The sequence below is a fragment of the Pempheris klunzingeri genome, chromosome 1 (genome assembly GCF_042242105.1).
Source record: "Pempheris klunzingeri isolate RE-2024b chromosome 1, fPemKlu1.hap1, whole genome shotgun sequence".
Lineage (NCBI taxonomy): Eukaryota > Metazoa > Chordata > Actinopteri > Acropomatiformes > Pempheridae > Pempheris > Pempheris klunzingeri.
In genome coordinates this window covers 2,231,677-2,259,132 of record NC_092012.1, presented here as the reverse complement: position 1 = coordinate 2,259,132, position 27,456 = coordinate 2,231,677, and the positions used below count along the sequence as shown (strand labels likewise).

General features: G+C 41.9%; 1 protein-coding gene across 3 annotated transcripts in view; it reads right to left on the bottom strand.

Moving 5' to 3' along the window:
* The window catches only part of LOC139199894 (multiple epidermal growth factor-like domains protein 11), a 111,103-nt gene that overhangs the window by 72,694 nt on the left and 10,953 nt on the right, over positions 1-27,456 (bottom strand). For all 3 annotated transcript variants that reach the window (XM_070829094.1, XM_070829101.1, XM_070829110.1), the window contains exon 4: positions 18,530-18,622. In XM_070829094.1, coding sequence (XP_070685195.1) covers positions 18,530-18,622 — 93 coding nt within the window. The remainder of the gene's footprint in view (positions 1-18,529; positions 18,623-27,456) is intronic.

The window sequence follows — 27,456 nt, the reverse complement described above, 5'->3', positions numbered from 1 at the left end:
CTGCCCTGATTCTGTAAGACTGTCCTGCCCTTCATGGTCATCTGTGCTGCTAGCATTAGTCTACAGCTGTTTGCATTAAACTCATGACAGTAAAATTGGTTTGGTCAGAGTCCAGAGACACAAAGCACAAAGCTCGGAGCCATGAAACTCTTCAATCGGGATCTTTCTCAGGACATGTTGGGATATCAGGGATGTGGGATTAAATCCTGGTGCAGCCAACCAACACAGCATCTCTTCAGCGTAGCAGCATTAATCTAACCTGGCTTGTTTAAACGTGGATGCTGTCATGATGGTGATGAGAGTCACTCTGGACGACGTACCGCCGATCTGATGAACCATTTTAAGGGGCTGGCCGACGAGCATGACATGTGACGTCACAAATACTTTGGAAGCCAATCCAAGAGTGATGTGAAAACTTGAATACAGTGTGAAAAAGAGTCTATCAGCGCGTTTCCACCAGGTGATACTACCTGATACCAGGTAATATTTTAGTACCTACTCGGGGTTCCAAGTGAGCTGAGTCGAGCTGAAAATGTGACGTCACCAGACTGCAGGCCACTGATTGGCCAATCAGGGAGTGACCTCACTGGATGAGTCATGAGAGCGACTCGTTCACAAGAATCAAACCCTCTGTTTTTAAAACCTGGAAACAGACCAGGTGTTTTTATTATCTCTGTGAACGAGGTGAACGGATCCACACAAACCAAACACTCCAGGTCCTCAGGTGTGTTTGTGTTTGTGCCGCATGCAAATTACGTCACCGGAGTTTCAGGCCGCCTTGCTATGACGACCCCCCCACTTTGAGGTGATACACTACTGTAATGGAAATGCAACCAAACCGAGTTGAGTCGAGCCAAGTAGGTACTAGTGGAAACGCGCCAAATGTCATGTTGTAAAAAGTCAATCAGATACAAATTATTATTCAAACTAAGGTTTTTTTCATGTGTGTTAAAACATGTCTGGAGGGGATCTTTGAGAACAATGAATTTAGGGAAACTAGTGTGTTAAAACATGCTCATTAATCATTTCTGGAAGCCCAAACAGGCCAGAAAATAATTAATTACTGCAGGTTTAATACTTCAGTTTCTTTTTTTGCATATCTTTTTTGGGGGGAAAATAATAGTCAAATTTTTTGAATCTATCCCAGAAGTCTAAAGCTGATTCTGTACATTACTAGAAATATAATGAAAAGGCCTTTACAAGCAGGAGAACAGCAGTGTCACTTAACCAAAGTGTGTTATAACAACTGTCAACATCCACACGGCAGCGATCTGCTGCGGCGTTCAGACCAGGAGGTTAAACACCAGACTGTCACACGTGCACGTATGGGTGCAGACTGTGGAGAGTCTCAGTGACATTTATGAAATGGTTTCATAAAACGATACTGGAGTCTAACAGCGACATGAGCCATAACGGTGACATGACATATGTGCCACCAGTATTTTGAATAGTGCTTCTAAGACGATCTAATAAGAGATTCACAGAGAGAAAAGCTCAGAAGCTTTTTGAAATACGGTGCCACTGCCATGTGATATCTGCTGTAACGGCCTGCTTTGATATTCCAATATAAATCCTATCAACTGCAGGAGTTTCTGACTTCTCCTGGCAGCAGTAACTGTCTGTAAGATAAGATTATTAAAACACAGAAGAGAGAAAAGAAAAAAGAAAAAAAACCTCACTGACATTTGAGCAGTCGGCTTTGCAGCGGTTGTTGATTGTGACGCTCGCTGCTATTTCACAAACTACAGGAAATGGTGAAGAATCGGTTTTTGTCTCGCTCACAAGAGGAAAGAAAAAATAAAACCCATGTTTCGGAGCTCCGAGCTGAGTCACGGCTCTCTATTGTTGCAGGCGGCCATCGCGGCTCCAAACGGTGCTGAGTGCAGAGGGCCGATCACCCCACGGGGGCTGTGGTGAAATCTGATTAAAAAGTTTGTTGGCAAATTAATTTTGACCAAACACAAGGGGCATGCTGATGCTGCTGTAGCCGTTAATTGGACTTGGCAGAGGGGCAAGTCCACTCATCAGGGTTGTGTGTGTGTGTGTGTGTGTGAACCTGTGTTCGTGTCGAGTAGGACGATCAGCGTCCCCGTAGACTGTGTGTATTATCACTGAGGACCTAAATGAAGTGCTAGGGTAAACATCCATCCTCCCTCCACTGCCTGAACAAGGGCAGAAGTGTGTGATACTGAATGCACAATATATGCAAACACATCCATAACAAGCTTATATAAAGTAACAGGTGTTTTTATCCCCCACACACACACACACACACACACACTGTATAATCTCCATCACAAAGGGTCTCCATACGTTCTTACACTTTCTCTGTAATTATACATTTCCATGATCCTCTTTATCCCTTCCTCTCCTAAGCCTCCCCCCACCGTGCACGGCTCCCTTGCCTCTCCACAGAAACTGCATCATTCCTGCAAAGCTGCTCTTAATGACTTTCTGGACTCAGTCTGTGGGGTAATGAGAGATATGCTTCGTCATAAAGCGCCGGTCCCATCCTGAACGGGGTTCAGAGCCAGACGGAGCTCAGAGGACGGGCCGGCTAATGGCTACTGACCCCGCAGCATCACCCCCTCCAACACAGGCAACAGGTATTAGCTGGCTAATGAACTCCATGCTAATGAAGTGCAGTGGGAGTTCAGAGTCGTCCGTTGGCAGGCGGAGAACAGGTGAGGTGGACTCTGAGCGAGCGATGAAGGAGGACACAGAGATCAGGACTACAAAAGGTCTCCACTCTGCCATGAATGACAAAAACTGCTTTAGAAATTATACAGTAAATTGATTAGCCTCCTCTTTTGTTTTGTTTTTTTGTTTTCGCCACCCCAGCTAATCTCCAAATGTCCATGTAGAAGTGACGGATTAATTAGCAGCATGTTAAACTAATAAAGCTAACATGTTTCAAACAAAAGACACGAACGCTTCATACTTCTCAGACTCTAATCCCCTTTAGAGCTGAGGTTTTTTTTTCATGTCCTCCGAGTCCGTCTAGTAGCGGAGTTTGAGATGGGGGGGGGGGTGAAAGGGTTTTCTGTGACATCTCATTAACCTCCCAGTCTGGCGCTGCAGTGGATTGTGGGATTGAGAGCAGGGCGAATGAATGTAGGTAACACGCCTTGTGTGTCTTGTTATGCTGGTGAACTCATTTTAAACGGGAACTGGTTTGTGCAGCTGTTTTGACACCTGTGGCCCTGCTGAATCCAATCTGACTCCAGATCCTGTGTTTACACGTGTGATCTGTTTTATTATTTATAAAAAGCAGTGCATGTTTTAGATTATTATCTGGTGCTTTGCCTGAATATCACAGTAGAGGAAGTGAAGGAGGTCAGATAGTTGTTTGATCCTAAACCGTATTAATGGAATTTAATCTGCCTTCACTTCCAAATGTGTTTTATGAGGAATGCCACAGTATGTAGGGGCAGTAATACTCTCTTCAGTGTTATTGTACTATATATGAACGCTGTAAATGTTTATGCGACTCTGTTAACTACTTCCCTCTGCTCCTTTGGCCAGGACTGTCTTATAAAGTGTCCTATAAAAGAGTTAATGAACCTCAAGTCATTTCCTGGTTAATTAAAAGGTTAAATACATAAATCTGTTCCCTTAAATCAACAAATTCAATCTGCTAAAGATGATTTTTGCTGCATATGACATGAACCTAATAAAAAAAAGAAGTTATTTTCACATGATCTGTCAAAGCATTACTCATATTTAGATGTTCCTCGTGTTTTGGGGGACTGTCGCCGTGACCTGGCCACAGCGGTGAGCCGTACGCGGCCAAAACTAATCTAATTATACCAACGTGGCAATTGTAGAAAACAATAAGAAATCAGGAAAACAGCAGAGCAAAAGATGAGGTAAACAACAGTGGATAAGAGCGACGTGTGTTGATTGCGATCGCTGTCTGCATTTCCACCTCTGATTCAAAGCTCAAAAGGACTTTGGAAAAAAAAAAAAAAAAACACAAAACAACATGTCGGTTCTGCAACTTCCCCAAATGTGAGGAAGCATAAATAACAAGGCAGAAATATATTCAAAATAACACAAAAAGGAAAGTGGTGTGTTTGCTTCTGCCAAAATAATGCACCACGCTGGTTTACACAAGCTCAGCCGCCTGATGAGCTTTTACAAGTGCGACCTTACAGAAGTAGTCAGAGGTCATGAGCGAGCGTCCGTCTGTTCCCGAGAGCAACAACTATAAGGACATTTGGTGTATATATATATATATATCTCCTCCCATCTCATAATTAACTCCAATGTTTGCTCACAGCAGTGCTCAGTTCAAATCTGTCTATTCTGCAGTTTATATTAATGGAGAACTCAGGTATTTTTGAACTTGGGTCACAATTTTACAACTTTTGGGCGCAAAATGACTGGTAGGTACAAAAAGTTTTGGAATTGGTCCAGTGGATCACCTCAGCCAGAAGCAATGAAACAGGCTGCAATGGCTGCAACAAAATCCTGTTTGATTGGACAACTGTGCAAAGTAGGTTCACTAAAAGAGCTTGTTTGATCCACTGACAGGCTCAGAGTGTTATTCTAAGTGTGTGACAGCATCATGGAAAGGATCCCTACAGAGAGAGACCTGGAAGATCCTTTTGGTTTAACCACAAACAGCTGTTATATCGCTCTCTGCACACACACCAGACTACATTCACTAAAACAGTGATTTTACCTCGCAGAACACAGGAGCTGCTGGTCAACTGCTGCCTCGATCGGTTCGATCGTTTGTGTTACTGTATTTGATCCAAACTAACCTTTGAAAAACACCAAAGTCACAACAATACACGAACCAATCAAGGCAGCAGCAGACCAGCAGCTCCTGTTTTTCTGCGAGGTAAAATCACTGTTTTAGTGAATGGAGTCTGGTGTGTGTGCAGAGAGTGATATAACGACTGTTTGTGGTTAAACCAAAAGGATCTTCCAGGTCTCTCTCTGTAGGGATCCTTTCCATGATGCTGTCACACACTTAGAATAACAATCTGAGCCTGTCAGTGGATCAAACAAACACTTTTAGTGGATGTGCTATGATCGGGCACAGTTACCCTGAAGAATTAAGTTGCAGCCACTGAGGCCCGTTTCGCTCCTGCTGACTGAGGCGATCTACTGGACCATTTCCAAAGCTTTTTGTACCCACTATGTAAAAAGAGAAAAAAAAAAAAAGAGGCCCAGGTTTAAAAGTACAGAAGTTGCCCTTTAATGCTGCTTTCAGGTTTAAGTAAACTGTTCCGTGGACTTCAGAGTGCCGGTGGGTCTACTGCTGAAGACCTTGAACGTGGCACCTTTCAGATAAAAACACTAAATATGACGGGTGAGTGAGCCCCGGTGTCTAATTGTAATAGAGGTAATCTTCATGAAAGGCCACACTGCACACTGCTCCCAGGGGTTTTAGTCTCTTATTGAGTCTATAGCAGCCTATCAGCTTCTACCGGGAGCTTAGTTCCTCCTTTCCTGAGGTGAATTGCCTCCAGGCGGCCTCGACTTTGTTCCCCCTTGTCTCCCAATGGAGGGATGACCTTCCCATCCCATTCAGGACTGCCTACGTACCGGCGGGGATTGAAAACTCATCTCTTCGAGAAACACATCACGTCTGTCCCTGCCCTACCTTCCCTCTCACTCCCCCAAATCACATCTTCTTCTCCTCGTTTTACTCCTGTCTTCTTACAAAAGGACTTAACCTTAAATCCTAACATATATATATATATATAAATGCTTTTACCTGGTAAGTGTTTTCCACAAGCACGGCAGAGACTTGAAGCAGCAGCATGTTCCTCCGCCTAAATGTTTCTGGTGTTGATGTTTAAGTGTGTGATTTCTGCAGTTTTGAGACTAGAGGAGGATATTAATGGAAAGCTGTGTGGGATTTAACAGTCAAATTATAAATGGTGGTGTTGTTGGTGCATAAAAGCATTCAGGCTTAAAAGAAATTAAATAAAATAATCAGATTTTTTTTATTAGGATCTGCAAAACCACCCCCAAACACACACAGCAGCCACATTTTTTTCTTAATTAATAAAGTCTAATACACTCAACAGCATCACAGAAACACAAAGTAGGATCATAATAAACTGAAACATTAATAAAAAGCCTTGTGGGACAGGTACGTTTGGAGAGGTGACCTTTAGTCCTGATCCAGGACTGAGGAGCAGCCCTGCTGGAAGATCTGACGCACGGCGAAGCAGCAATTCAGCAACATTACTGGGAGCTGAACCATTAAGAACTCTTAGAGGTTATTTCAAGATTTCACTGATTACCTTTAAAGTGACTTTTATCAGCGAAGAGGAGGAAACTGGGCCGATGTCGTCTGTTCTTCGGGGCTTCGTTAAAAGCCGAGCGGCTGCGTTTTGAAGCCGACGGGTGCAGATTATTTAGCGAGACTGCTGCTCCCAGTTTGTTAATAAAGGAACTTTGAAGCTCAAAGCTCGACTGTGAGGACGAGGCTGCGACTATTCTCAAGTCAATAAAAAGACCAAAATCATCGTGCGTTAGTCCGTCTCTAAACACTCTCTGACCTCTGGGAGCAGAAAACACTCACAAATATATTGTTTCACTTGAATAAAAGGCGTGAAATAACGCATTTGTTGGGGACTACTTTCAGCGGCGGATTAATCCACATTTGATGCTGTAGTGTGTATCCAGGCAGCAGATCAGAATAAACTAAAGTGTGTGTGTGTGTGTGTGTGTGAAGGGACATGTGCAACAGTGAGGCTCACTGATGTGTTTTTAATAGTTTCTGGACAACAGAGGAGCTCTGAGGCTCAGAGGAGGAAGATAAATCAGCCTGTGACACACACACACACACACACACACACACACACACACACACACACACACACACACCTTTTCATGATTACAGTTTACACTAACAAAAATAAAGACTGTCAGCTCTTGTGCTTTGGATCTGTTTTGTTTTTAAGCAGCACTGTTGCACGTTAAAGGTCCCATATTGTGAAAAATGCACTTCTATAATGTCTTTTCAACATAAACGTGTGTCTCCGGTTTGTCAGCCAAACTTACACACACACTTCTCCCTCCGTCGGCTCCCGGTGCGTTTTAGGATCGATTTTAAGATTTTATTGTTTGCTTACAAATCACTAAACGGGCTCCACCCTCCCTCTGCGAGCTCTTACTACCTCATATCCCGTCAAGGTCACTCAGATCTGCTGACCAGCTGCTTCAGGTCGGTGCTTTTGCATTTGTGGCCCCTAAACTTTTGAGGGAGTTGTCTCTCTCTCTCTCTCTGTGTGTGTCAGGCTGCTGCTGCACTGCCTGTTTTTAAACCCTTTTCAGTCAGTATGAAAGCCTTCATTCTTCTTATTGTCCTGTTTTAGAATCGTACCTTCAACCAGAAAAGGAATGTACCGCGTTAATCGGCTCATATGTTCGCCACAAAACGGGCAAAAGACCACTTGACTGCCGTCCATCGTGGGTCGCCATGAACTCCTTATCACTTCTGGTTCTACTCGACAGTTGGTACATTCCCTTTCTGGTTGAAAAAGTTACTTGTAAATTTGTCTCGGCGTTTGTAAAAGTGTTTCACGTCTTGTAAATTTGTTTTCTCAAATGTAAATTTGTCTCAGGACTTGTAAATGTGTTATAGCAATGTAATTTTGTTTTCTGATTTATAAAAATGTTTTCTAAAATGTAAATTTGTCTCCAGCTTTGTAAAAGTGTTTCTCGTATTGTAAAATTGTTTTGCACCTCCCGGCCACCGTAAAACTATGAGAAAAGATGAACACATGAAATCATGGCATCTACATTTGGCTCCCTGATATCACACGAGGATCTTTTAATCACGTGACCTCTGCCAGCCAACCAGCGAGAGCGAATCACAGTTTTCAGACTGAGGTGCAGCCTCCACATCTGCTATGAGAAGAATATTTGTTTTTTTTTATGTTTTTCCAAAGTTTTTTATGTTTTCTTTTCTGAACAATATTTTATTAGATTTTAAATAAGAGAACAAAATAAGGAACCAGTCAGCACAAGATCTACAATCAGCGCACAAGGTCATCACATACCAACACATGGATTACATCATCATCTATACTTCTTCCCTTTTCCTCCCTGATCACAAGATACACAGCAAACAAATATCATTACAAAGCTTATGGTTTACTTGTAACAACAAAGGAAGAACATCCCTTTTGAAGCAGGAAGATAATTTAGAAATGGTAAAAAACATTATCATCCCCCTTCAAGGAGGCACTGAGGTGTTCCATGGGAAAAACTTGGAAAGTCTCTTCGTACCATTGAGTAGAAAAGTGTTTTTTGAACATTAAACTCTGTAAATCTGTTCTGCTAGAACCTCCAAACACAAGTATGAACATGTAAATGACAATGAAAATACGGGACCTTTAAAAAGAGTCAATGTGCAGCTTAGTGCACGATGCAGGAGACACACTGGAGATGCATCTAGCATATTTTTCCCCCTGTTGTTTCTCCTCCACTGCCACCGAAGAGAAGAACAGATGGATCTGTTTGATTGTGACTGCAAGACTGCTGATATCAATAAGGCCTCGAACGCAATCACAGTTAGAGGAATGTTCTGCATTAAAGATAGAAATTAATTCTGGACTAGAAAAGAGTCCGTTCAGCAGGCAGCGATCGTCCACAAGCACCGATGAATATTTTAGAAACCAAATCATATTTGTTTAGTGTATTGTCTGGGTGTTGTGACATTGACCTTTGGAGTCCTGCGTGCAAAGAATACACCAGCTGTGATCTGTGTTTGCGACGCTTGCTAATCCAAAACACAATTTATTCATTCCTCCTCACTCAAGTGGAGAGGAAACGCTAAAAAAAAAACCCGTATCGTGATGAGTAAACTCGGCGGTGAAAAGGTCTCGTGTGCGAGTGTCAGGGAACAAACAGAAATCAGAGGCAGGAGCTGAGTTGCACTGCAATGGATCTGTATGGATTTTGTACAGTGGAGCTGAAGGGTGGCAGTGGGAGATAAGGAGAGAGGCACACAGGAGACTGACGGAGGAGCCAAAAGACAGAACAGCAGCTGAAGGAAAGCACAGGCTGCATTATGTTGTTGCACACCTTGACAGGCTTTCCCCAACATGGACGCCAGCAAGAAAAATCGTGTGAAATGTGGCGCTTGTGGGGACGGAGAGAGGCAAATACATCACTGTGGGCAACTCCAGGAGTGTGTGTCTGCCCACCTGCTGTTCTGCTTGTTGGAGAGCCTTCATGCCATACGTGTGTGTGTGTGTGTGTGTGTGTGTGTGTGTGTGTGTTGCTACTGTCTGCATGAGTCCAGCTCTGATAAATGACGTGTCTGAGCACAGTAGTGAGCGAGCGCCCACGCCGGCCATTGACAGCCGCAGTGTCGTCTCAGCAATCTACACCAGAGCAGCTCGACCTTGACACATTATCATATTTATAGGAACTTATATATATATTTATTTTTTTTTAGGCTTGCTGGGTAAACCAGGCCACAAACACCAACAAGGTTTACCTGTTACCTGATGACGTGCAAACTATAAAAGTGATCCCAGCTCCAGTGGGACTGACAGGAAGGAAACATGTCCACGTTAAAATGTCTAAAAGCAACTAGACCTGTGTACAGACATCATAAATGTTTCCAACAATGTTCACACCCCGAGAAATCACTAATTTTATCAATAGCTGATGTTTATTAAAAGGTTTAGATGCTCTAACCTCCAAAGAACAAACCACAGAAGTTCATGATTGATTCATTTGTGTCCATGGACATGAATTTCTTTTTTTTTTTCGAGTCACCACTTCACGACGACAAAGTGAAAATACTTTTGTCATCTATTCTCCAAACTTTCTCCTCCTTACTGCCCATTACTGTAGTTTCAATACATTAAATTTTGCATCATTGTTCACCAATAACAAATAGAAAAGAGGACCCCTTGGTGTATCCATCGGTGTCAATCACACACAGACAACGAGGAGGAGAGACTGTACCTCAGAGAAAAGATTTATAGTGAGAAACATAAGAAATGTACCTTTTTCTTGAGTAAAATAAAGTTTTTTAAGCAGCTGTTCTTTAGTTTTAGTAAGGAATGAGTGTACTTATGCCACCTCTGCATAATCAAGCCATGTCTTTTTTGTGTTATTGTTTTACGGAGAGATCCCCAGCGGCAGGAATTACACGTGCCTTTAACAGAGAGTAGTAAAATAAGCCACAAGGGTCTGTAGACGTTCACTGGGAAACTTTTAATCAGTCTGAATGTCAAAGTTCATCCATTACAAGAGACAGAAACAACAAGAAAATATTCTATGCAAAGACCACTGGAGGCTCGTCAGTAAAAGGCTCGTTAATGTAATGCACTAGGGCACTGTCCGTTTCCACGGCAACAAATGGAGACCTGTGCAGGATTCATCTCTTTTTTTTTTAACGGACGGGTGAAACAAGTGCAGAAGATTGAGAGCGAGGGTTCACAAAAGGAAACCTGATTGTTGCAGTCAGGGTTTTGTGCACTTTGCCCGACACCTCCCAGAGAGAGAGAGAGAGCGAGAGCGAGCGAGGGGAGCTACCCATAAACCCTTGTGTCCGGGGGTCATTTTCTTGCAGCCGGTTGAGATTACACTGTCACCTCCATCAAGCCACAACAGAGTTCCTTTAAAAAGGAGGACGAGGTGTTGCATTTTTCGCTGGAAGTTGCTCTCAGTCGCCCCAAAATGAGACAAGATAAAGAGCGAGTCGAATTAAAAACAACCTGCTCCAAACACACGGCCGTCAGCGCCTCTACCTGTATCGTCCTTCGAGGCTTTAATCCTTTATTTGACCTCATCAGGAGCGGTTCGCCAACAAAGCCTGAAATTAAACTATTCACTCATCTTTTCAGCATCAAACACTCACACCAGGAGGCTTCAAGGATAAACATCCGCTCAAAGATCCTAATAACAACTAGTTTTCAAATCCACAGAGAGAGTTGGGATCCAGTGTCATTCTCTTTAAAGCCACCAGACTCCATTGGTAAAAACAGTAATTTTACCTCACAGAACAGGCGAGTTGTTGGTCTACTGCCTCAAATGGTTAGTTGGTTTGTGTTACTGTCTGTTACAGAATCATTATGCTGGATCTGAAATATAAGATATAAGAATATAATAAAATATAGAATTCACACAATAAACTCAGCAGTAGACCAGAAACTCTCATATTGTGCAAGGTAAAATTACTGTTTTTGTTAATGGAGTCTGGTGGCTTTGAAAGGAGCGATATAACGACTTACTACTTTAAAAAATTCAACGTCATACTGAATTTCTCTTTAAAACTGCATTAAGTGATGTTTTTTTGGCCACTTGATGGCAGTAGGAGAAGCTAGAAACCCAACAGTGACACATTATTACCATTTAAAGTTAAGTTCCTAAGTTAGAAATGTTTAAACAATCATTAGATTATAAAACCTGTTGCTGATAAGCTGTCTGCAGATCAATTAATCAACCAACCGTCACATCTGTCATCTATTTGTCTGTGTGCCGTTTATCGCTGGGCAGGTAGAGCACAGTGGGTTTGCCGGAGCTTGTTCACTCAAAGCGGTGCCCTGCTGCTGCTGGAAATGAGGCTGATGATCAGTGAACCAAAAACGGTGAAGCTGTGGACCATAAAAACCGAAACAATGAGCTGAAAGCAAATCCACAATGCTGAGGGGAGCGACGTGGTAGAGTGATGACTCTCTGTGGGACCATCTATATGACCGAAACCCTTTCAAGTTACAGTCAGACGGTTTAAAGAGAAACCTTAAACATACTTTAGGTTCAGAATGGCAAGAAGGTGCAAAAAGGTTTGGAACTGGTCCTGTAGGTCACCTCAGCCAGTAACAACAAGCTGGACTGTAACGTAATGCTCTCGGGGGCAACTGCGCCTGAAGTGGGTCCACTAAAAGAGCTTGTTTTCCTCACTGAGAGACTCAGAGTGTTATTCTAAGTGTGTGACAGCATTATGGAAAGGATCCCTACAGAGAGAGACCTGGAAGATCCTTTTGGTTTAACCACAAACAGACGTTATATCGCTCTCTGCACACACACCAGACTCCATTGATAAAAATGGTATTTTTAGCTCACAGAACACAGGAGTTGCTGGTCTGCTGCTGCCTCAATTGGTTAGTTGGTTTGTGTTATTGTGTGTTACAGAATCATTTTGTTGAATCTGAACTAACCCTTTAAAATGACAAATTCACATAATAATCCCCCCAAAAAACTCAGACGTAGACCAGCAACTCGCATGTTATGCAAGGTAAAATTAGTATTTTTGTGAATGGAGTCTGGTGTGTGTGCAGAGAGTGATATAACGGCTGTTTGTGGTTAAACCAAAAGGATCTTCCAGGTCTCTCTCTGTAGGGATCCTTTCCATAATGCTGTCACACACTTAGAATAACACTCTGAGCCTGTCAGTGGTACTTTGATCAGACACAGTCTGCTGAACCCACAGCAAAATATGTAAAACATAAGGCCATGGTTTAAAAATGCAAAATGTTTTCTTTATCCTTTAACCTTGAGCTTGTGATTTAGATATCAAATTGCAGCTAAAGCAAATAAGCTACAGTTGAGGTGACACGGCAAGTGAATCACCACAGTTTTATAAATTGTGCCCACATGAAACTACCAGCCCGGTATCGGAGTTTAATCTATACTGAATGATTCTGCAGCGCAGAAAGAATTATGTCCTTTATGAGCAGAAACGTTAACCAACACCACAGCTGCCACGAAAAAACATAGTGTAGAAAGAAAAAAAGCCCTAAAAATGTTATTGCACACGATCTTATCTGGGAATAGGAAAAGAAAATGTAGTTATAAAGAGCACAACATGAATTACAACAGCCATTTACGACAGCGTTGAGGATCCTGCACATCTGCATGGGGACTTCTCTTCCTCAGATCTTAGTACGACTACATATTGAAATTGTCTGCTCATAAATAAGACGTCTCTCCTGCTTGTTCACTCAGCATCAGTCAAACACCAATATTCAGCCGTGTGTTAGTTTCTTTTGTGAAATTTGCTCTCAGTGAAAAAAAAACCGATACCAATCTAACTAAAATAACAACTTTGTCACCTCTGAAATTCATAAAAGTCTCAAGGCGCAGAAGTAATCACGGTCAAATCAAGATGATTCACTGCATAAATTGCATATATAGCAACTTGCTTCTCTGCTTAGTTCTCTTGTGGATCTTTACCATCTTTCTTTGCATTGTTCTCACCTTCATCTTCTCCCTCCTGCTCTTCATTAATCTCTCTCATCATAATCACCATCTTCACATGATAACTGCCGCCGTAATTCGTACTTATCTACCACTTTTTTTTTTTCCTCCCCTCCACTTTTCCTACTACCCGTCTCCTCCCTTTGTCTGCACTGTGCCTTCCTCTCATCTCCTCATCCCCGCTTCTCTCCGAGCTAATTCATGCCGTCTGGCAGAGCAACAAAGTTCCTGAACTGGACTGGGGTTTGGAGAGGAGAGGAGGCTGAGGCTCACACGCCGCCTCGCCGGATAATCTGGTTAGCTACACTTAGACGACTCGATCCTGTGGCGTTCTCTTCCTCCATGTCCTTGGTCCGAGAGCCCACTCCAAGTTCGAGGCCTTCAGTAAAACCGGCTCTACATATTGTCAACACAATGTCTTTTTCTGCCATGTCCCCATTTCCTAGCAGGCACACTCACATGCTATTCAATGATTTTGCTAAATATGATGTATGGGAACAGGAACTGCTGCCTCGTTCATGTCCATGTCCTCATTTCTCTCCAGTCCAGTGTCCTTTTTTAAAATATTCTTTACATATTTTAGGCTGAAAATGGCATTAAGGTACAAAAGGGTTTGTTGATTGTTGCTCAGAAGTGTGTGACAGCATCATGGAAAGGATCCCTACAGAGAGAGACCTGGAAGATCCTTTTGGTTTAACAGGAAATAGCTGCTTTATCGCTCTCCTCAAAAGACACCAGACTCCATTGAGAAAAACAGTAATTTTACCTTGCAGAACAGCGGAGCGGCTGGTCTACTGCTGCCTCAAATGGTTAGTTGGTTTGTGTTATTATCTGTTGCAGAAATATGATGTTGGATCAGAAGTAGACAGTAACACAAACAAACTAACCAATCAGGGCAGCAACTCCCAAGTAATGCCAGGTAAAATTACTGTTTTTGTCAATAGAGTCTGGTGTCTGTGAAGAGAGCGATATAATGGCTGCTTCTGGCTCCATAATGGTGCTGGATCTGGAACGGCTGCTTTGATTCATAGTAATATTTTTCTCCAATCCAGTTTTATCTTTTCAGGGAATTTATTCTACTTTTTACTTACAGCTTTAGGTACTAATATTTTTTTTTATATATACAAAACATATGAAGATCTTATAAAATGTGTGTTGTTCTAAATGAAGCAAACTAATTTGCTGCTTTTCCTTTTGAATGTTTTAATAATTTTGCATATTGTGATCATTATGGTCATTTTCACAAACCAAACAATCAGTGGATCGATGGAGATCAGCTGCAGTTTGATACTAAATAGTTCAGAATGAGTAAAATCCTGCTTTTCCATGAAAAATGAGGAATAATAATCTAAAAATAGAAAGTATAGTAGTACAACAGTCTCAGGGACACTTTACTGCCTAAAGAGGACTTTTACTTTAATACTTTAACTATATTTTCCTCATTATTCTCACAAACTTAAGCAACATTTTACAATTCAGGACTTTTACTTGTAACAGTATTTTTACAGTGTAGAATATAATTCTTTTTTCTTAATAGGAGGATCTGAATTGTGATTGAATTGTGATGAACACATTTATCATATCCAGAGCTCCTGCTGTGAATCAAATGTAAAACTTTTCCAGGATTTTCCATGACTGAAAAAGATGAATATCAATGACCTCTAGACGTAACATGAAAAAACACTTTAAAAAACAATATTTCTGTTTTCTACTCGTCCTTGTTTTCATCATTTTGTAACCAAAGCTCCTGAAAGACATTTTAATGTTCCAATTGATGGAGAAATAAGCCTTGAAATTTCACCATAAACAATCAGAACGAACGAGAAACTAGAAAAGTACTGACGTGATAAAACATACTGGTTTGATGAAAGACACAAAATCCCCCCAAATTTCCATGATTTGTCCTTAAACTTCATTAAAATCTTTCATTCTTACAACTGGCATTTTAAAACATTTGGTTTAGTAGTTGATATGAGCGGGGTGGACAGAATAAAAGAAACACCCATCAGTGTAACACAATGCAACTAAACAGCACAAACTCCAGCAGCGTGTTGCATTAATGGGACTAAAACATTTCACTGTGTCACCCTGAGCTGTAGAACGACCAATAAATGAGCTGTATATCTTCATACAGTTGAATCTTAACACCGTAAACTTGATTTTATGTCGTTTTAGATAAGCCTGCCTAATAAACGTGTATATTTTGTTTTTTTAACAGACAAATCACAGTTGGACTTTATCTAATCTGCTCTCCTCTGGGCTTAATAGCTACATTAATTCACCTCAGGCTGGTTTGTAACGGAAAGAGACTCCACTTAAAGTCATCTGAATTAGAGGAGCAGGTGCCGTCCAGCCGTCGGGATCTAACCATGCGTCGGTTTAGCCGGCGACACATTAAGCCTGTAAATTCATTCAGTGCGTGTAACTGCAACTAAACCATGTGTATCTGCAAAACATCATGAAGAGCGGCGCTCTCATCCTGAGCGGCGGTACACTAGACGACAAAACAATAGAGAAATAAAACAATGTGGGACCTTTAAATGTGTTACTGACCACAGGATTCATTTCCTCTGGCCAATCAGGAGGGAGCACGCATGGAATAAAACACAGTCTGGGTAAGAATAGGTTCAATATCCCCATGGGACGGACGGTTCGGTCTCACTGTGCAGCATCTTTACAGCAAATGACATTCTTCCACAGGTAACGAGCAGGTGACAGTCGTATCGTAAGGACGTGAGGAGGCCGAGTGTTCACACTGTGGCGTATTAATCTAACACAGGATATTGGCGAAAAGCTATTCTCTGAATCTATTCCCCAGCCTTCAGGTTTACCCGTCACACAGCGAGGAGCGAGGGTGATGCACGCCGAGCTGTGCTTTATCACTAAAATAAATAAGATGGGATGATGAAGAGACGGATGCAGCAACAAAGACAGACAAGACGACTACAGCAGGTAGTTGGAGATAACCGAAGTTCCTGAGTGAACCCGACACACGAGGCCGAGTTGATCGACACGCACCGTCCTCCTCTTCCCTTTAGCCTAAGTGGGGGTAGATTTACCTAACCCCCGTCTTGGCTCGGCCTCGGTCCCCTGGCATCTGGGCAGCAATAAAAACAGGTAAACAACGGGGAGGCTGGAGCACACCAATAACAAAGTGGGACTAAAGGGGCTGTGCGACTCATTAAGTGTCAATAGCCCCTCAAACCTCCCCCCAACAACACCGCACACACAGACATCTACGGTTTATACTGAACCACAGCTCCAGCGAGGGCAGTGAGAGAGTCTGAAAAGCCGAGGATTGGAACCAAACAGAGGAAATGAGATTTATATTGAGATGTAATAGCTTCAGTTCCACCTTAAAAAAGGTGCAATCAGTACAATTTCTACTGCTCAGCACCACAAAACTGGCCTGAATGTCCTGGACGGGAGGGGAGGGGTCGATAGAGGTGACGATCGTGAGCATGACTCGAAGATTTTCTCTTTTCAAAGCTTTAAAAACACATTTTCTGGCCTCAAACAAAACCTCATTCACTCTAGTACAGTAATTCTAGTTCAAGCATCCGTCACCTCAGGAGCATTTTAAAAAACAGCCAGGTGCAAATATTCGGCTATCTCGTCCGGTCATGTGGTATAAAGAGCAATAAAGTCCTATTAGCATGTGTTGACGTGGTGACACAGATCCCATGTGAGACCAACAGTAACAGACAGTGATTCATCTGGAAACTTGTTTCAGTGCCAGTTTGGTTAAGTTTAGGCAACAAAACTACTTGATGAGGTTTAGGAAAAGATGATGTTTGGGTTAAAACTAAAACAGGATATTCTAAAAAAGCCGCTCATGTCCGTGCAGACACGTCGCTCTATGAATGAAAAGGAAGAACAAGACGAGCAGAGAACCCAGTGAACATGGCTGAGAAGATTCAGACAACATGATCTCTCTGATATTTATGTTTGAGCCCTGAGCTCAGTCGAGGCGACAGCAGCAAACACATGTGAAATACTGCTGCAGTAATAATATTCTGACTGCAGACAGCTGATTGTTTGGCCAACAGATCAAGTATTGTGCCCGCCCTCAAACTGGACATCAAAAACAACAACCGATGGATGAAAATAATCCATTTCTAAATTGAATTCGCGGTTGACATTAGGCGTAATCTATTGCTTGTAAACTCCCTGATCTCAATGCTGCTGATTTGAGATGTGCACCGATGTTATCTCCTATTTAGGAACAAACACAAAGAGGTTGTGTGTGCATCTCCAGCATATTCTCTGTCCTTTCATCACCCTGCAGCGGACTATAAATCGCTTATGTATGAGACTGAGCCCTAAAAATAGACTTAAACTACTTGAGCGACCGCTGTGGCATTTTGCTCTGAAGCCAAACAAGCAAATTGTTGCCGTTCTACTCGCTCATTTAACATTTCTGGTATTTATCTGCACGCATTAGATTCCAGAGTGACCTCGGCTCTCTCTCTTTATCACCACGTAACGCCAGATGACACCGTGTCCCTCTGAAATGCCAATCTCTGATCATTAAGCAGCGCCGGCGCCTCCAACCATTAGATGTTGTTTCATCTCCAGGTTTGATTTTGCGGACGTCAGGGTGTGATCGTTTGTGAGGAGGAAACAAGCGCGTGCGAAGTAAACGGCTCGTTTATGAAAGTTAATTTGACTGTTGTTACGGCTGCAGATGCAAATAGTGAAAAACAAAAAAGACGACAACACAGATTTTATAGTTTTAGCAGCCAGAAAGGCCGAAACACATTCACAGCTCAACGACCTCAATGTGCGTCCCTGTCTTAAGGTGTCATCGATGTAGGAATAAAAAGGACGTGCTGCTATCAGATAACAGACCAAACATTTGTTTGATCTAGTTTGTGAGTAAAACCTTGTTACTGAAGTGCAATAAAAGCATTTAAAGCGATTTTAAAAAAAGCATCTGAGAACTGATGAATATGTATTTTAAGGAGTGAAAAATGAAGGATGGGTTTGATCTAATTATGATGATAATTATTATTATAATAATATAAATAATAATAATAATAATAATAACTGCTTTGCTTATTCAGTCACACTATTTAGCACCCTGTGAAAACATGACGGGCGCAATGAAACTGAAATTGACTGAAATAAAGCATCATCAAGCTTTTGAGGCTTTTCTGGCCTCACCTAAGGAGGATCTGGTCAGCGGGCATCAAGATAACAAACATTTCAGTTCCTGTAGCCAGCAGGCGGCGCTGTGACTATAACTGTAGATGATTCAGGTCGGGACTCTTAGATTTGACCGTCTGTAGTCTAGTAACAGACCACTTCCTGTTTGGCGGCGAAGGTGATGTGCACTCACCACTGGAGCAGTCCAGTCCCCCCCAGCCGGGTTCACACTGGCAGGTATCAGGAGACACACACCGGCCGTGGGCACACTCTTCAGTGCACAACGCTGAGGAGAAAGAAGGAAAACTGAGATTAAGACAAACAAAAATATCTGAGCTTTGCAAACGATGTGTAAGAATTAGCCCTCTTAGGTTAGGTAAAGGTTAAAGGTGGGGTATGCAGTTTATTTTGGGTGTAACTGGGGAAAAAAAAACCTTCAAAATAAGTCAAACTAGACCAGATTTTGGCCGATGTTTTTATTGTAGAGCAGCTGCTGAGTAGAGCAGAGTAACATGCTTTTGAAAGGTGTTCTATAAAGTTATTACTATGTTGAATGGTGCTAATAGTTTAGCCTCCTGCTAACCGTATCGTTAGCCACAGGCTTCCAGCTGAGGCTAATTCATGTTCATGTTTATGTAACGTTACGTCAGGATCACAATCAGGACTGAAGCTGCTCACTTCATATTAACATTAGGTCCAGGCAAAGAAAACAGGAATACAATTCTCATAAAACCGCTGCTGTACAGGCAGAAGGGAGCTGGATTCTTGATTTATTTTGGCATTTTCTAGATTTCTTCAAGAAAAGTAGCCTAAGTTTTACACACACTTCACTTCCTCTAAAATACCCAGTGAGTCCTTCAACAGCAGCTTCTCTCAGTTAATGTTACTACTTTAGATATTAGTATTTGTTCTTTAGTAATCTTCATTTCCTGTGAAACATGCCTTGGCAGGAGAGAGACAGTCGCACCACCAAAACACAGTAAAACATCTTCACCTTTTCCTGCTGAAGTGCCTCTCTGCTGTGACCTCAGGGCAGAAATGAGTGTGACTGAAAATTAACACCAGCTCATGTTCACTTCACACCAACTGTAAAACCGTCATCTGGTATAAATGGTCTTTGTAATAGTCTAGATTTATTTTTCACATCCCACAAAAGCTTGAAAACAGGTGAACTCTGCGTTCTTAATTAACTTTACATGAAGGAGATCATATGTTTTATTTAATGTTAATGTGTTTTAGTTAAGTAACTGGTCATTAGAGATAGTAAAATAAAATGTAGTGGAGGAAAAACTACAATATTTACCTCTAAAATGTCAGAAAGCATCATAAAAGAATTGTGCTTAAATAAAGGATTTGAGTAAATGTACATGGTTTCTTTCCCCCACTCCTGAAGCTGATATAAAAGTGTGCTCCATAAGTTTAACAAGCTTCATAAGCTTACTTACAGCCCGTCTTTATGTTATGAGAACAACAGTAAAACTGAGAATTACTTGAACTATATTTTTTTGGAATTTATAGAGTCAGTTCTCTTAAAAAAAGGAAATGTGAATAAAGAGCAGTGCTCTCCTGAGCCTCTGGGAAGGAAATCAAGAATTGTTGATATTGAAAACACAAGAATCGATCATCAAATGATCAAACTTTATAGCTGCTCTGAAACCTACTAACAGACTGAATGGCAGGACTGAGTCTGCAGACACACTGGCTGTTTATAGTATAGCTTGTGTTTAATGTACCCTGTTCTTTAACCCTTCAGAGTCTAGGACCGCCACACGGCGTCAAAGTCACATGTCGCACGTTTGAAACCGTAAAGCTGTGACACAAGCACGCAGGTGCTCAGTTCAAAGACTGTTGGAAAGCGGACACTTCAAACTTTTTACTAGTGTTTGAATTTTGTCGATGGGCCTATTAAGACTAAAGTTATGAAGAGCCGAAGTCGCGCACTACAGCTCTTCTACGAGTTAGAAGATGCTGAATCTGGGGAAGAACGTTCTGATTCTGAGGAAGACTCCTTTCAGAGGATGAAGTGGATGCTGCACGTGAAGACGAAGGAGAGGAGGTGTCCACGCAGACCCCCGCTCCTCCAAAGATCCAACTAGTTCCTGCTCAGTGTGTCCATATATTCTGTCAAAATAAATAAATACTTGTAGAATCACATAGGTGAGGTTGTGCTGAAAAGAAAGACACAAAGAAAGACAAGCTAAGCAGTTTGAATGGGAAACACAAAGGTAAAATGAAAAGTAGTAAAAAACGCTGTTTTACCCCAGACTGTGAAGGGTTAACGCTCTATTTGACTTATTTGAACCCAAAACCACGAGTTCTTAGAGCCGGCTCTTTGAAGTGAACAACAGGGGCCGATTTGTTTGTTTTTCTCATCTTTTTTCTGTTAAAGCCGCACGTGATTGGTCGAGATGTGTAGTGGTGTCTGTGTGTCCACACTGAGCAGGAGGGAGGGGTTTACAGACACACAGCGCAGTGAGCACATGAACTGGAGTGAGGGAGAGAGAGCACTGCTACATAGTCAGACTGCAGGCAGGACAGGTGAGAAACATGAGCGACAGAAAACGTAGTAAAATTTGGACACGTTTTAATATAATTGATAGTTCAAAGGCAGAGTGCAGACTTTGCAAAATTAAAATTTCATATCAGACAGGCTCCACAAACAACCTGCACAGACAAGTGTGGACTGTTCACCATCAATTCAGTTAGAGGAGGAAAGACAAGCAAGGGAAGCTGCTGCCAGAGCTCTATGAGAATTTAAAATTAATAAAGCAATATAAACAATAACTATTCTATATAATGTGTTTTTTACATTAGTAATTCATTTTACACATAATTTGGTAATAAATTTATTGAAGCAACAAAAAAATCTGAGGAGCCACTTGGGATCCAAAAGAGCCGGATCTCTAAAAAAAGAGCCGAAATTCCCACCAGTACAAGGTTAAAAACCCTGGTCTAGTTAATAGTTCTGGCCTTCTCCCTCAGTTTGGGTTCATTTTTGGTGGCTTGTGTTAATAATAAAGAACTTTTCCGGTTTCAGAGTTCAGCCAAATGTTTCCTCTAAGGACGTAACACACGACCTTTTGTCGTTTTCAGCCTTCCCCCTCCTCTGAGAGTCTGTGCACATCACGGCAGAGCTGCGTCACCACTTCAGTTGTTAGCAGTTTGACAAATTAATATATCAGCAGAGACACAGATTCATCTATCAAGAGTACAAATTGTGAGTGGCTGTTAATATTTATGTATTCAACGCCCTATATAAAAAAAAATAAATCCTGACAGTGTGGGAGGCTTATTATCGGCTTCATACAGCAAACAGATAAGGCAGCGCCGACATCTCCGTTTTCACCTTAAGCTTTTCCAACTGCTGTAATATTTCATGATGACACGACCTTACAGCTGAGAGCTGTCACACACTATCAGACGCTTCAGAACAAATGAATCTATCGCGGCATAATAAATGACGCAGCGTTTCCGCGGGGGTTTGTCGTGTCGCTATCTCGCTCGCCGATTAGCTCAGGGGCCGGAGGTGACCACGAGAAGGTGTTGAAGAAGAAGAGGAGGAGGAAGAAGAGGAGGAGGAGGAGGGGTGAAGAGAGAAGCAAAGGCAGAGTAATAAAGACGTGGGATAGTCACGTTTAAAACCTGAAAGTGAATCACTCTCACGACTTCAGGGGAAACTTTAAACCCCAAAACACGTCAAACAAATGACTTTTAATTATACAAACTTCCCCTTTTCACTTCAGGGCATCATTAAGTGGATTTTGTATGTATATAATATATTATGTGTGGTTTATTTTGATGATGTTCCACCTCAGGATCTAAAATATCAACTCTAAAAGTAGTCTGATCAAATATTCAACATTCATGCATCCATTTAGCTTTCATGCATGAATTACGATAACCTCAGTCAGGATCTTCATCTTTAGGCTGAAAAACAAGATTTCAACTTTTTTTTTTTCCTTCAACCCAAATTTTATAAAGATATATTTACATGTCCAGTAGTTGACATGTAGCTAGTGATGTACACTTCAGTGGACATGTGATTAATCATAATTTCCTCCCAATATAAAATCAATACTTGGAAAATTTAGCAATTGCATGACTCCTAAGAAAAATATGGGGGCATCAAGTAACATCTGACCTGCAAGGGTTTCTTTTTTTAGAAGGTTTGAACAGAAAGAAACGAGCACCTTGGTGTTTCTGGCTGTCTGTCGGCCATCTTGGTTTCACTCTGAGTGGATGAGATGATGCAGGAGCTTCACTGTAGCGGCTGATGTGCAGCTACGCCATCAAAACTCATGCATACAGAAGAAGAACAGCTTCTGAAGAGCTGCACACTGTAGTGACCTCTGTGCATGAAAGGGTTAAGGCCGTAACGATGGACGCAGATGTTCTACACTTTAGTTTTTAATCTCTGCGGCAACAATTAACGTTAACAAGTGACTGAACCACCTCAACCCCTCCGCCCAGGAAGTGACGCAGCGTCACCACCTGCAAAATGACTCAGAATTATGATTCATTCAGTCCGATAACATTCAGAAAGTCTATTTATCATTTTATCCTCATTCAAGTTAGCAGAGGGCTAACAGGAAGTTAGCCGGCTCGGCAGGCATGAGATGCTAGATGCTCTGTGAAGATCTGGGGGCTTTTACACCCGGAAAGTCGAACTTATTTGGATTCATGCTCCACTGAGCAGCTTTCACGGGAATGAACGAAGCCTCCAACAGTGTGTGCAGGTCTCTTTATACATCATTAACCCAGTTCTCACATACTTTATTGAAGCTTCAAATGTCTGGAGACTTATTTTATGACGTCACGATAAAAAAAATCAATCTTTGATCCTCAATTTGGATCAACTGTCAGTGTGTTGTTTGACGTGATGACGTTTAACCTTCTTTTAGACACGTAAAAGCTTCAAAATTGAAAAGTGATGGATTTACTGATGTATTTTATGTCGTAGAACAAAAATGAAACTCTCATGTTGACCACAGACCTCATTTTTAACCAAAAACCCATTTAAAAAAAACATGATTTCCATTCGACGGTACTGAAAGTGCAAAAATGCTCGTTCGTTTCTGAGCTTCAGGACTCTGTAACCGATGACTGTAGACTTAGACAGTAACTTTAGTGGCTCATCATGACTTTATTAGTCCCACGACGGAGAAATGATAACATATAAGAGGCGAGATTGGATAGTTGGACAGTTCGCTATAAATTTAAAGAGGGCATTGCAGGTTTTATTAAGAGCGTCTAACTGCATTTGTTTGGAGCAGGTGTCTGAATCTTTCATATTCCAGCCTCACATACAGACACGGAGAAAAAAAAAAAAACATATTGCTTGGAGTAGAATGATAAATCGAAAGCAAAAACAGCTTTATTATCATCTGCGCCACTAAAAGTAAAAAGACTGAACCTTATCTGACATCCCCTCCAACTCATTTTGTGAGGATCACTTGTGTATCACAGTATGAATACTGCATCGTACATCAGGTAGGGATTGTGCTGGGAGAAGACGGGCTGACAGCTCGGAGACTTTAGCTCCTCCATCACAGAGATATGATGCTGTGCTGCTGCTCGGGCGCTCTCTGGCTGTCCGTGCAGCCGACTCCTCTCTGACAGAAACAGACGCCAAACAAATGAGCATCACTTTAAATTAAGAGAGAATTTAGCTTCGGATGCACGCCATGCGAGCTCGTACACGCTAAAATCCTGCACTTTCACACACTTTTTAAAGGAAAAAAAGAAAAAAATAGCTGTGTTTTAAGGCTATGAGGGATAATTTAAAATCAGCACAGTGTACAAAAAGTGAAGTGCTGAGTTTTGAAAGTTGCAAGGAAGTATGTGAGCGAGGGGGTGAAAGTGGGAACAGTGGATACAGGAGTGAGAGTGGCCTCGGCTTTATGGTGCTTAAGCCACAGAGGGGTCATCCTCTCTAAATTTATAGTGGCAGTGTGTTAACATTTTACAGCTTTTTTCGTGCATTAGGACAGGATTCCTCGCAGCTACATGCACTTGGCACCGCACACCAAGTAAAGATTTATACTGGAGGGGTAAAGACTGAGGTAGAGTTACTGCCTGTAACTCTGAAAGCTTTACTCGTCCTCAGGAGCAGACCGGACTGGAGCTTCTCACCAGTGGCAGGTGTGTTTTTAGCACACGGTTTCAATGTTATCAGGCTGCTGGGTGAAAATATGGGCTTAGTAGGAGCCAAACCAAACCTACAAACAGGAGTCAGACCAGCAGGCAGAAGACAGGTGATATAGGAAGCTTGGTCAATCAATCAATCAATCAATCTTTATCTATATAGCGTCAATTCATAACAGTGTTATCTCAAGACGTTTTCCATAAAGAGCAGGTCTGGACCAAACTCTTTGATTAAGAGAGAGACCCAACGATTCAGGAGTTCTTGGTGTGGTTGGTGATTCGTATGCTTAGTTTAGTTTTCTGAAACTATGAGGTTAAATTTGGAAAAAGATTAGATTTTTATTTATTAGTCCCACTGTAGAGCATCAATAAATACATGTGTACGACAATGTTTGGGAGACGATGGTTTGGGTTTAGTTATGGAAGTTAGCTGGTTAGTCAGTGTGTCAGTGTGTAGTGGAGGTCTATAGTGTGTGTGTGTTAGTTAGTCAGTGTGTTAGTGTGTAGTGGAGGTCTATAGTGTGTGTGTGTGCTAGTTAGTCAGTGTGTTAGTGTGTAGTGGAGGTCTATAGTGTGTGTGTGCTAGTTAGTCAGTGTGTTAGTGTGTAGTGGAGGTCTATAGTGTGTGTGTGTGCTAGTTAGTGTGTTAGTGTGTAGTGGAGGTCTATAGTGTGTGTGTGTGTTAGTTAGTCAGTGTGTTAGTGTGTAGTGGAGGTCTATAGTGTGTGTGTGTGTGTGTGTGTGTGTGTGTGTGTGTGTGTGTGTGTGTGTGTGCTAGTTAGTCAGTGTGTTACATCCACTGTTGTTCTGGATCAACATGTTCTCTGTCTTTATTTAGCCAAATAAACTTGTTAATTATTCTGGTTTATTGACTTCTGGAACCTTTTAGCTGAGGTTGGACAGATTAAAGTGTTCAGAAATATCAGAAGAAATGACAATGAAGTCCCAACAAGCAGTCGGACCATTTGGATCAGATTAGTTCAGAGGGTTAAAGGAACGGTGAGAGATTTTGGGAAATGCATTTATTTGATTTGTTGCTCAGAGTTGGACAAGAAGATTGATGCCACTCTCACGTCTGTTTGTTGAATATGACACTAGAGCCGCGGGACGATCCTGCCTCACAACACCCGTCTCCACTGTCTGCTTCCAAATAAGGAGAAATAAATCCCCCCAAAGAGACTCCTGCCTCTGTGCTTTGACAGGAAAGACATTACTCTCTTCACGGCAAGAGGTAATTTGTCAGAAAAGTGTGAGCATGGGGTGTTTTGAGTGCTGTTGTTTTCCTGTTGATGCTTTAAAGTCAAGAAGTCATTGAACAATCTTCTACTATTTATTGTATTTATATTGTGCTCTCAACTGCTGCACTTTAAGTTCCCATTTTCTGCTCATTTTCAAGTTCATACTTGTACTTTTGGAGGTCCTCCTGGAACAGTTCACATGGTTTAATATTCAAAAAGCGTGTTATTTTCTTTTCTTTTCTTATTTTATTATGTATCAGACGTGGCTGCTGCAGCTGTTTCCTTCGCTCTCGTCTTCCACTTCTTCGTGTTACACCGTGTCCTAACAGCGAGCGACAAAACCAGTTTGATCTCCTCGTTTCTTCTATCAGACTGTCCGAACTGGCCGATGCAGCACGACGCTCCGCATCATTTTACTTTCATCCGATGCCCTGTTTCTATTTCTGTGTGTTGAAAGCTCCATAATGGTCACAGAAAACCTGACTGGTGACGTTGAAATGAGGAGTTACTGTATCACAGCTCCTCATTTCACTACAAACACCTGAATAAGTTGATCAGCTGGCTGGAGGGAGGTCACAGAGAGCTGATATCCACAACAACCACCTGCTGCTGTCGGCTGGAGCGGCTCATTTCCAGTAAAGATACGTCTAAACATCACAATATGAAACGCCATCTTTTACTGGAGTGGTCACGTCTCCGGCCTGATCAGCTGGTAGATACCAGGAGGTCACATGATCAGCAGATACCCTCATGACATCATAAAGGGAGCCAAATCTAGACAAGAGGGAGGACGGTCTTTCCTCACAGCTTGGTGGTCTCCAGGCACACCAGGGACGTAATATGGGGCCTTTAAAGCTCCTCATCTATTCTTTTACCCTGGAACTGTGTCCATGCAACATGTTTTGCCTCATGACCCCTTAAAATGACGTAAAGTAGCTCCGTCACATACTACATCGGTCAGCGAGTGAGAAAAACTAAACTTTTTCCACTTCCCCTCCCCGTTAGTCATTTTATGACCTTTCTAGGTTTCTCTTCTGACCCTTTGGGGTGGGAGCCACTGTCCTCCAGGATCTGTCATTAGTCACTGTTTGGTTTGACAATGAAATGAGGAGGGATGGTGTCACTCCTGCAATCAGCACAGCCTCAGCTTCACACGGAGGCACAAACTACCAGGATTCACAGTTTCCATCTCTAAAAGAGAGAGATGTCGTCTTGGGCGCAGATTTTAATAAGAGAGCCAAAGATAAATGCTCTTGTAATCCTGAAGGACAGTTGATAAATCATTAAACCGATGCCTTATCCTTTCATCCTGTGGACTCGAGCAGGAACAGCCACAAGGAGGATTATATCAGCAACGGGTACAAAAAGATTAATAGATATCAAATTAAATAATTGCTTCCTAATTCTAGCTATTGTCTCGGCACGCTGAAGGAGTCCTCGCTGCCATCGGATGTCTTCAGCTGCTGCTGCAGAGGAACGAGAGCCGACTGCAGACCGGTCACGACACCCCGGGAGACAGGAACCAGAAAGGTGATTGTTCTCGTTCTAAACTTTTTATTTATTTATGTTTTTACCATGAGAAAGTTGCTGAATAATAAATTACGATCTATGTATTGGGGATGAAACCAAATCCAGGCACATTATTTGGACATAAATATGAATAGGACTGGACATCGCCACAGATTTCCTGTTTCGATTTCTAATTTGCTGATGATATAGACACTATTTTACTCAGATA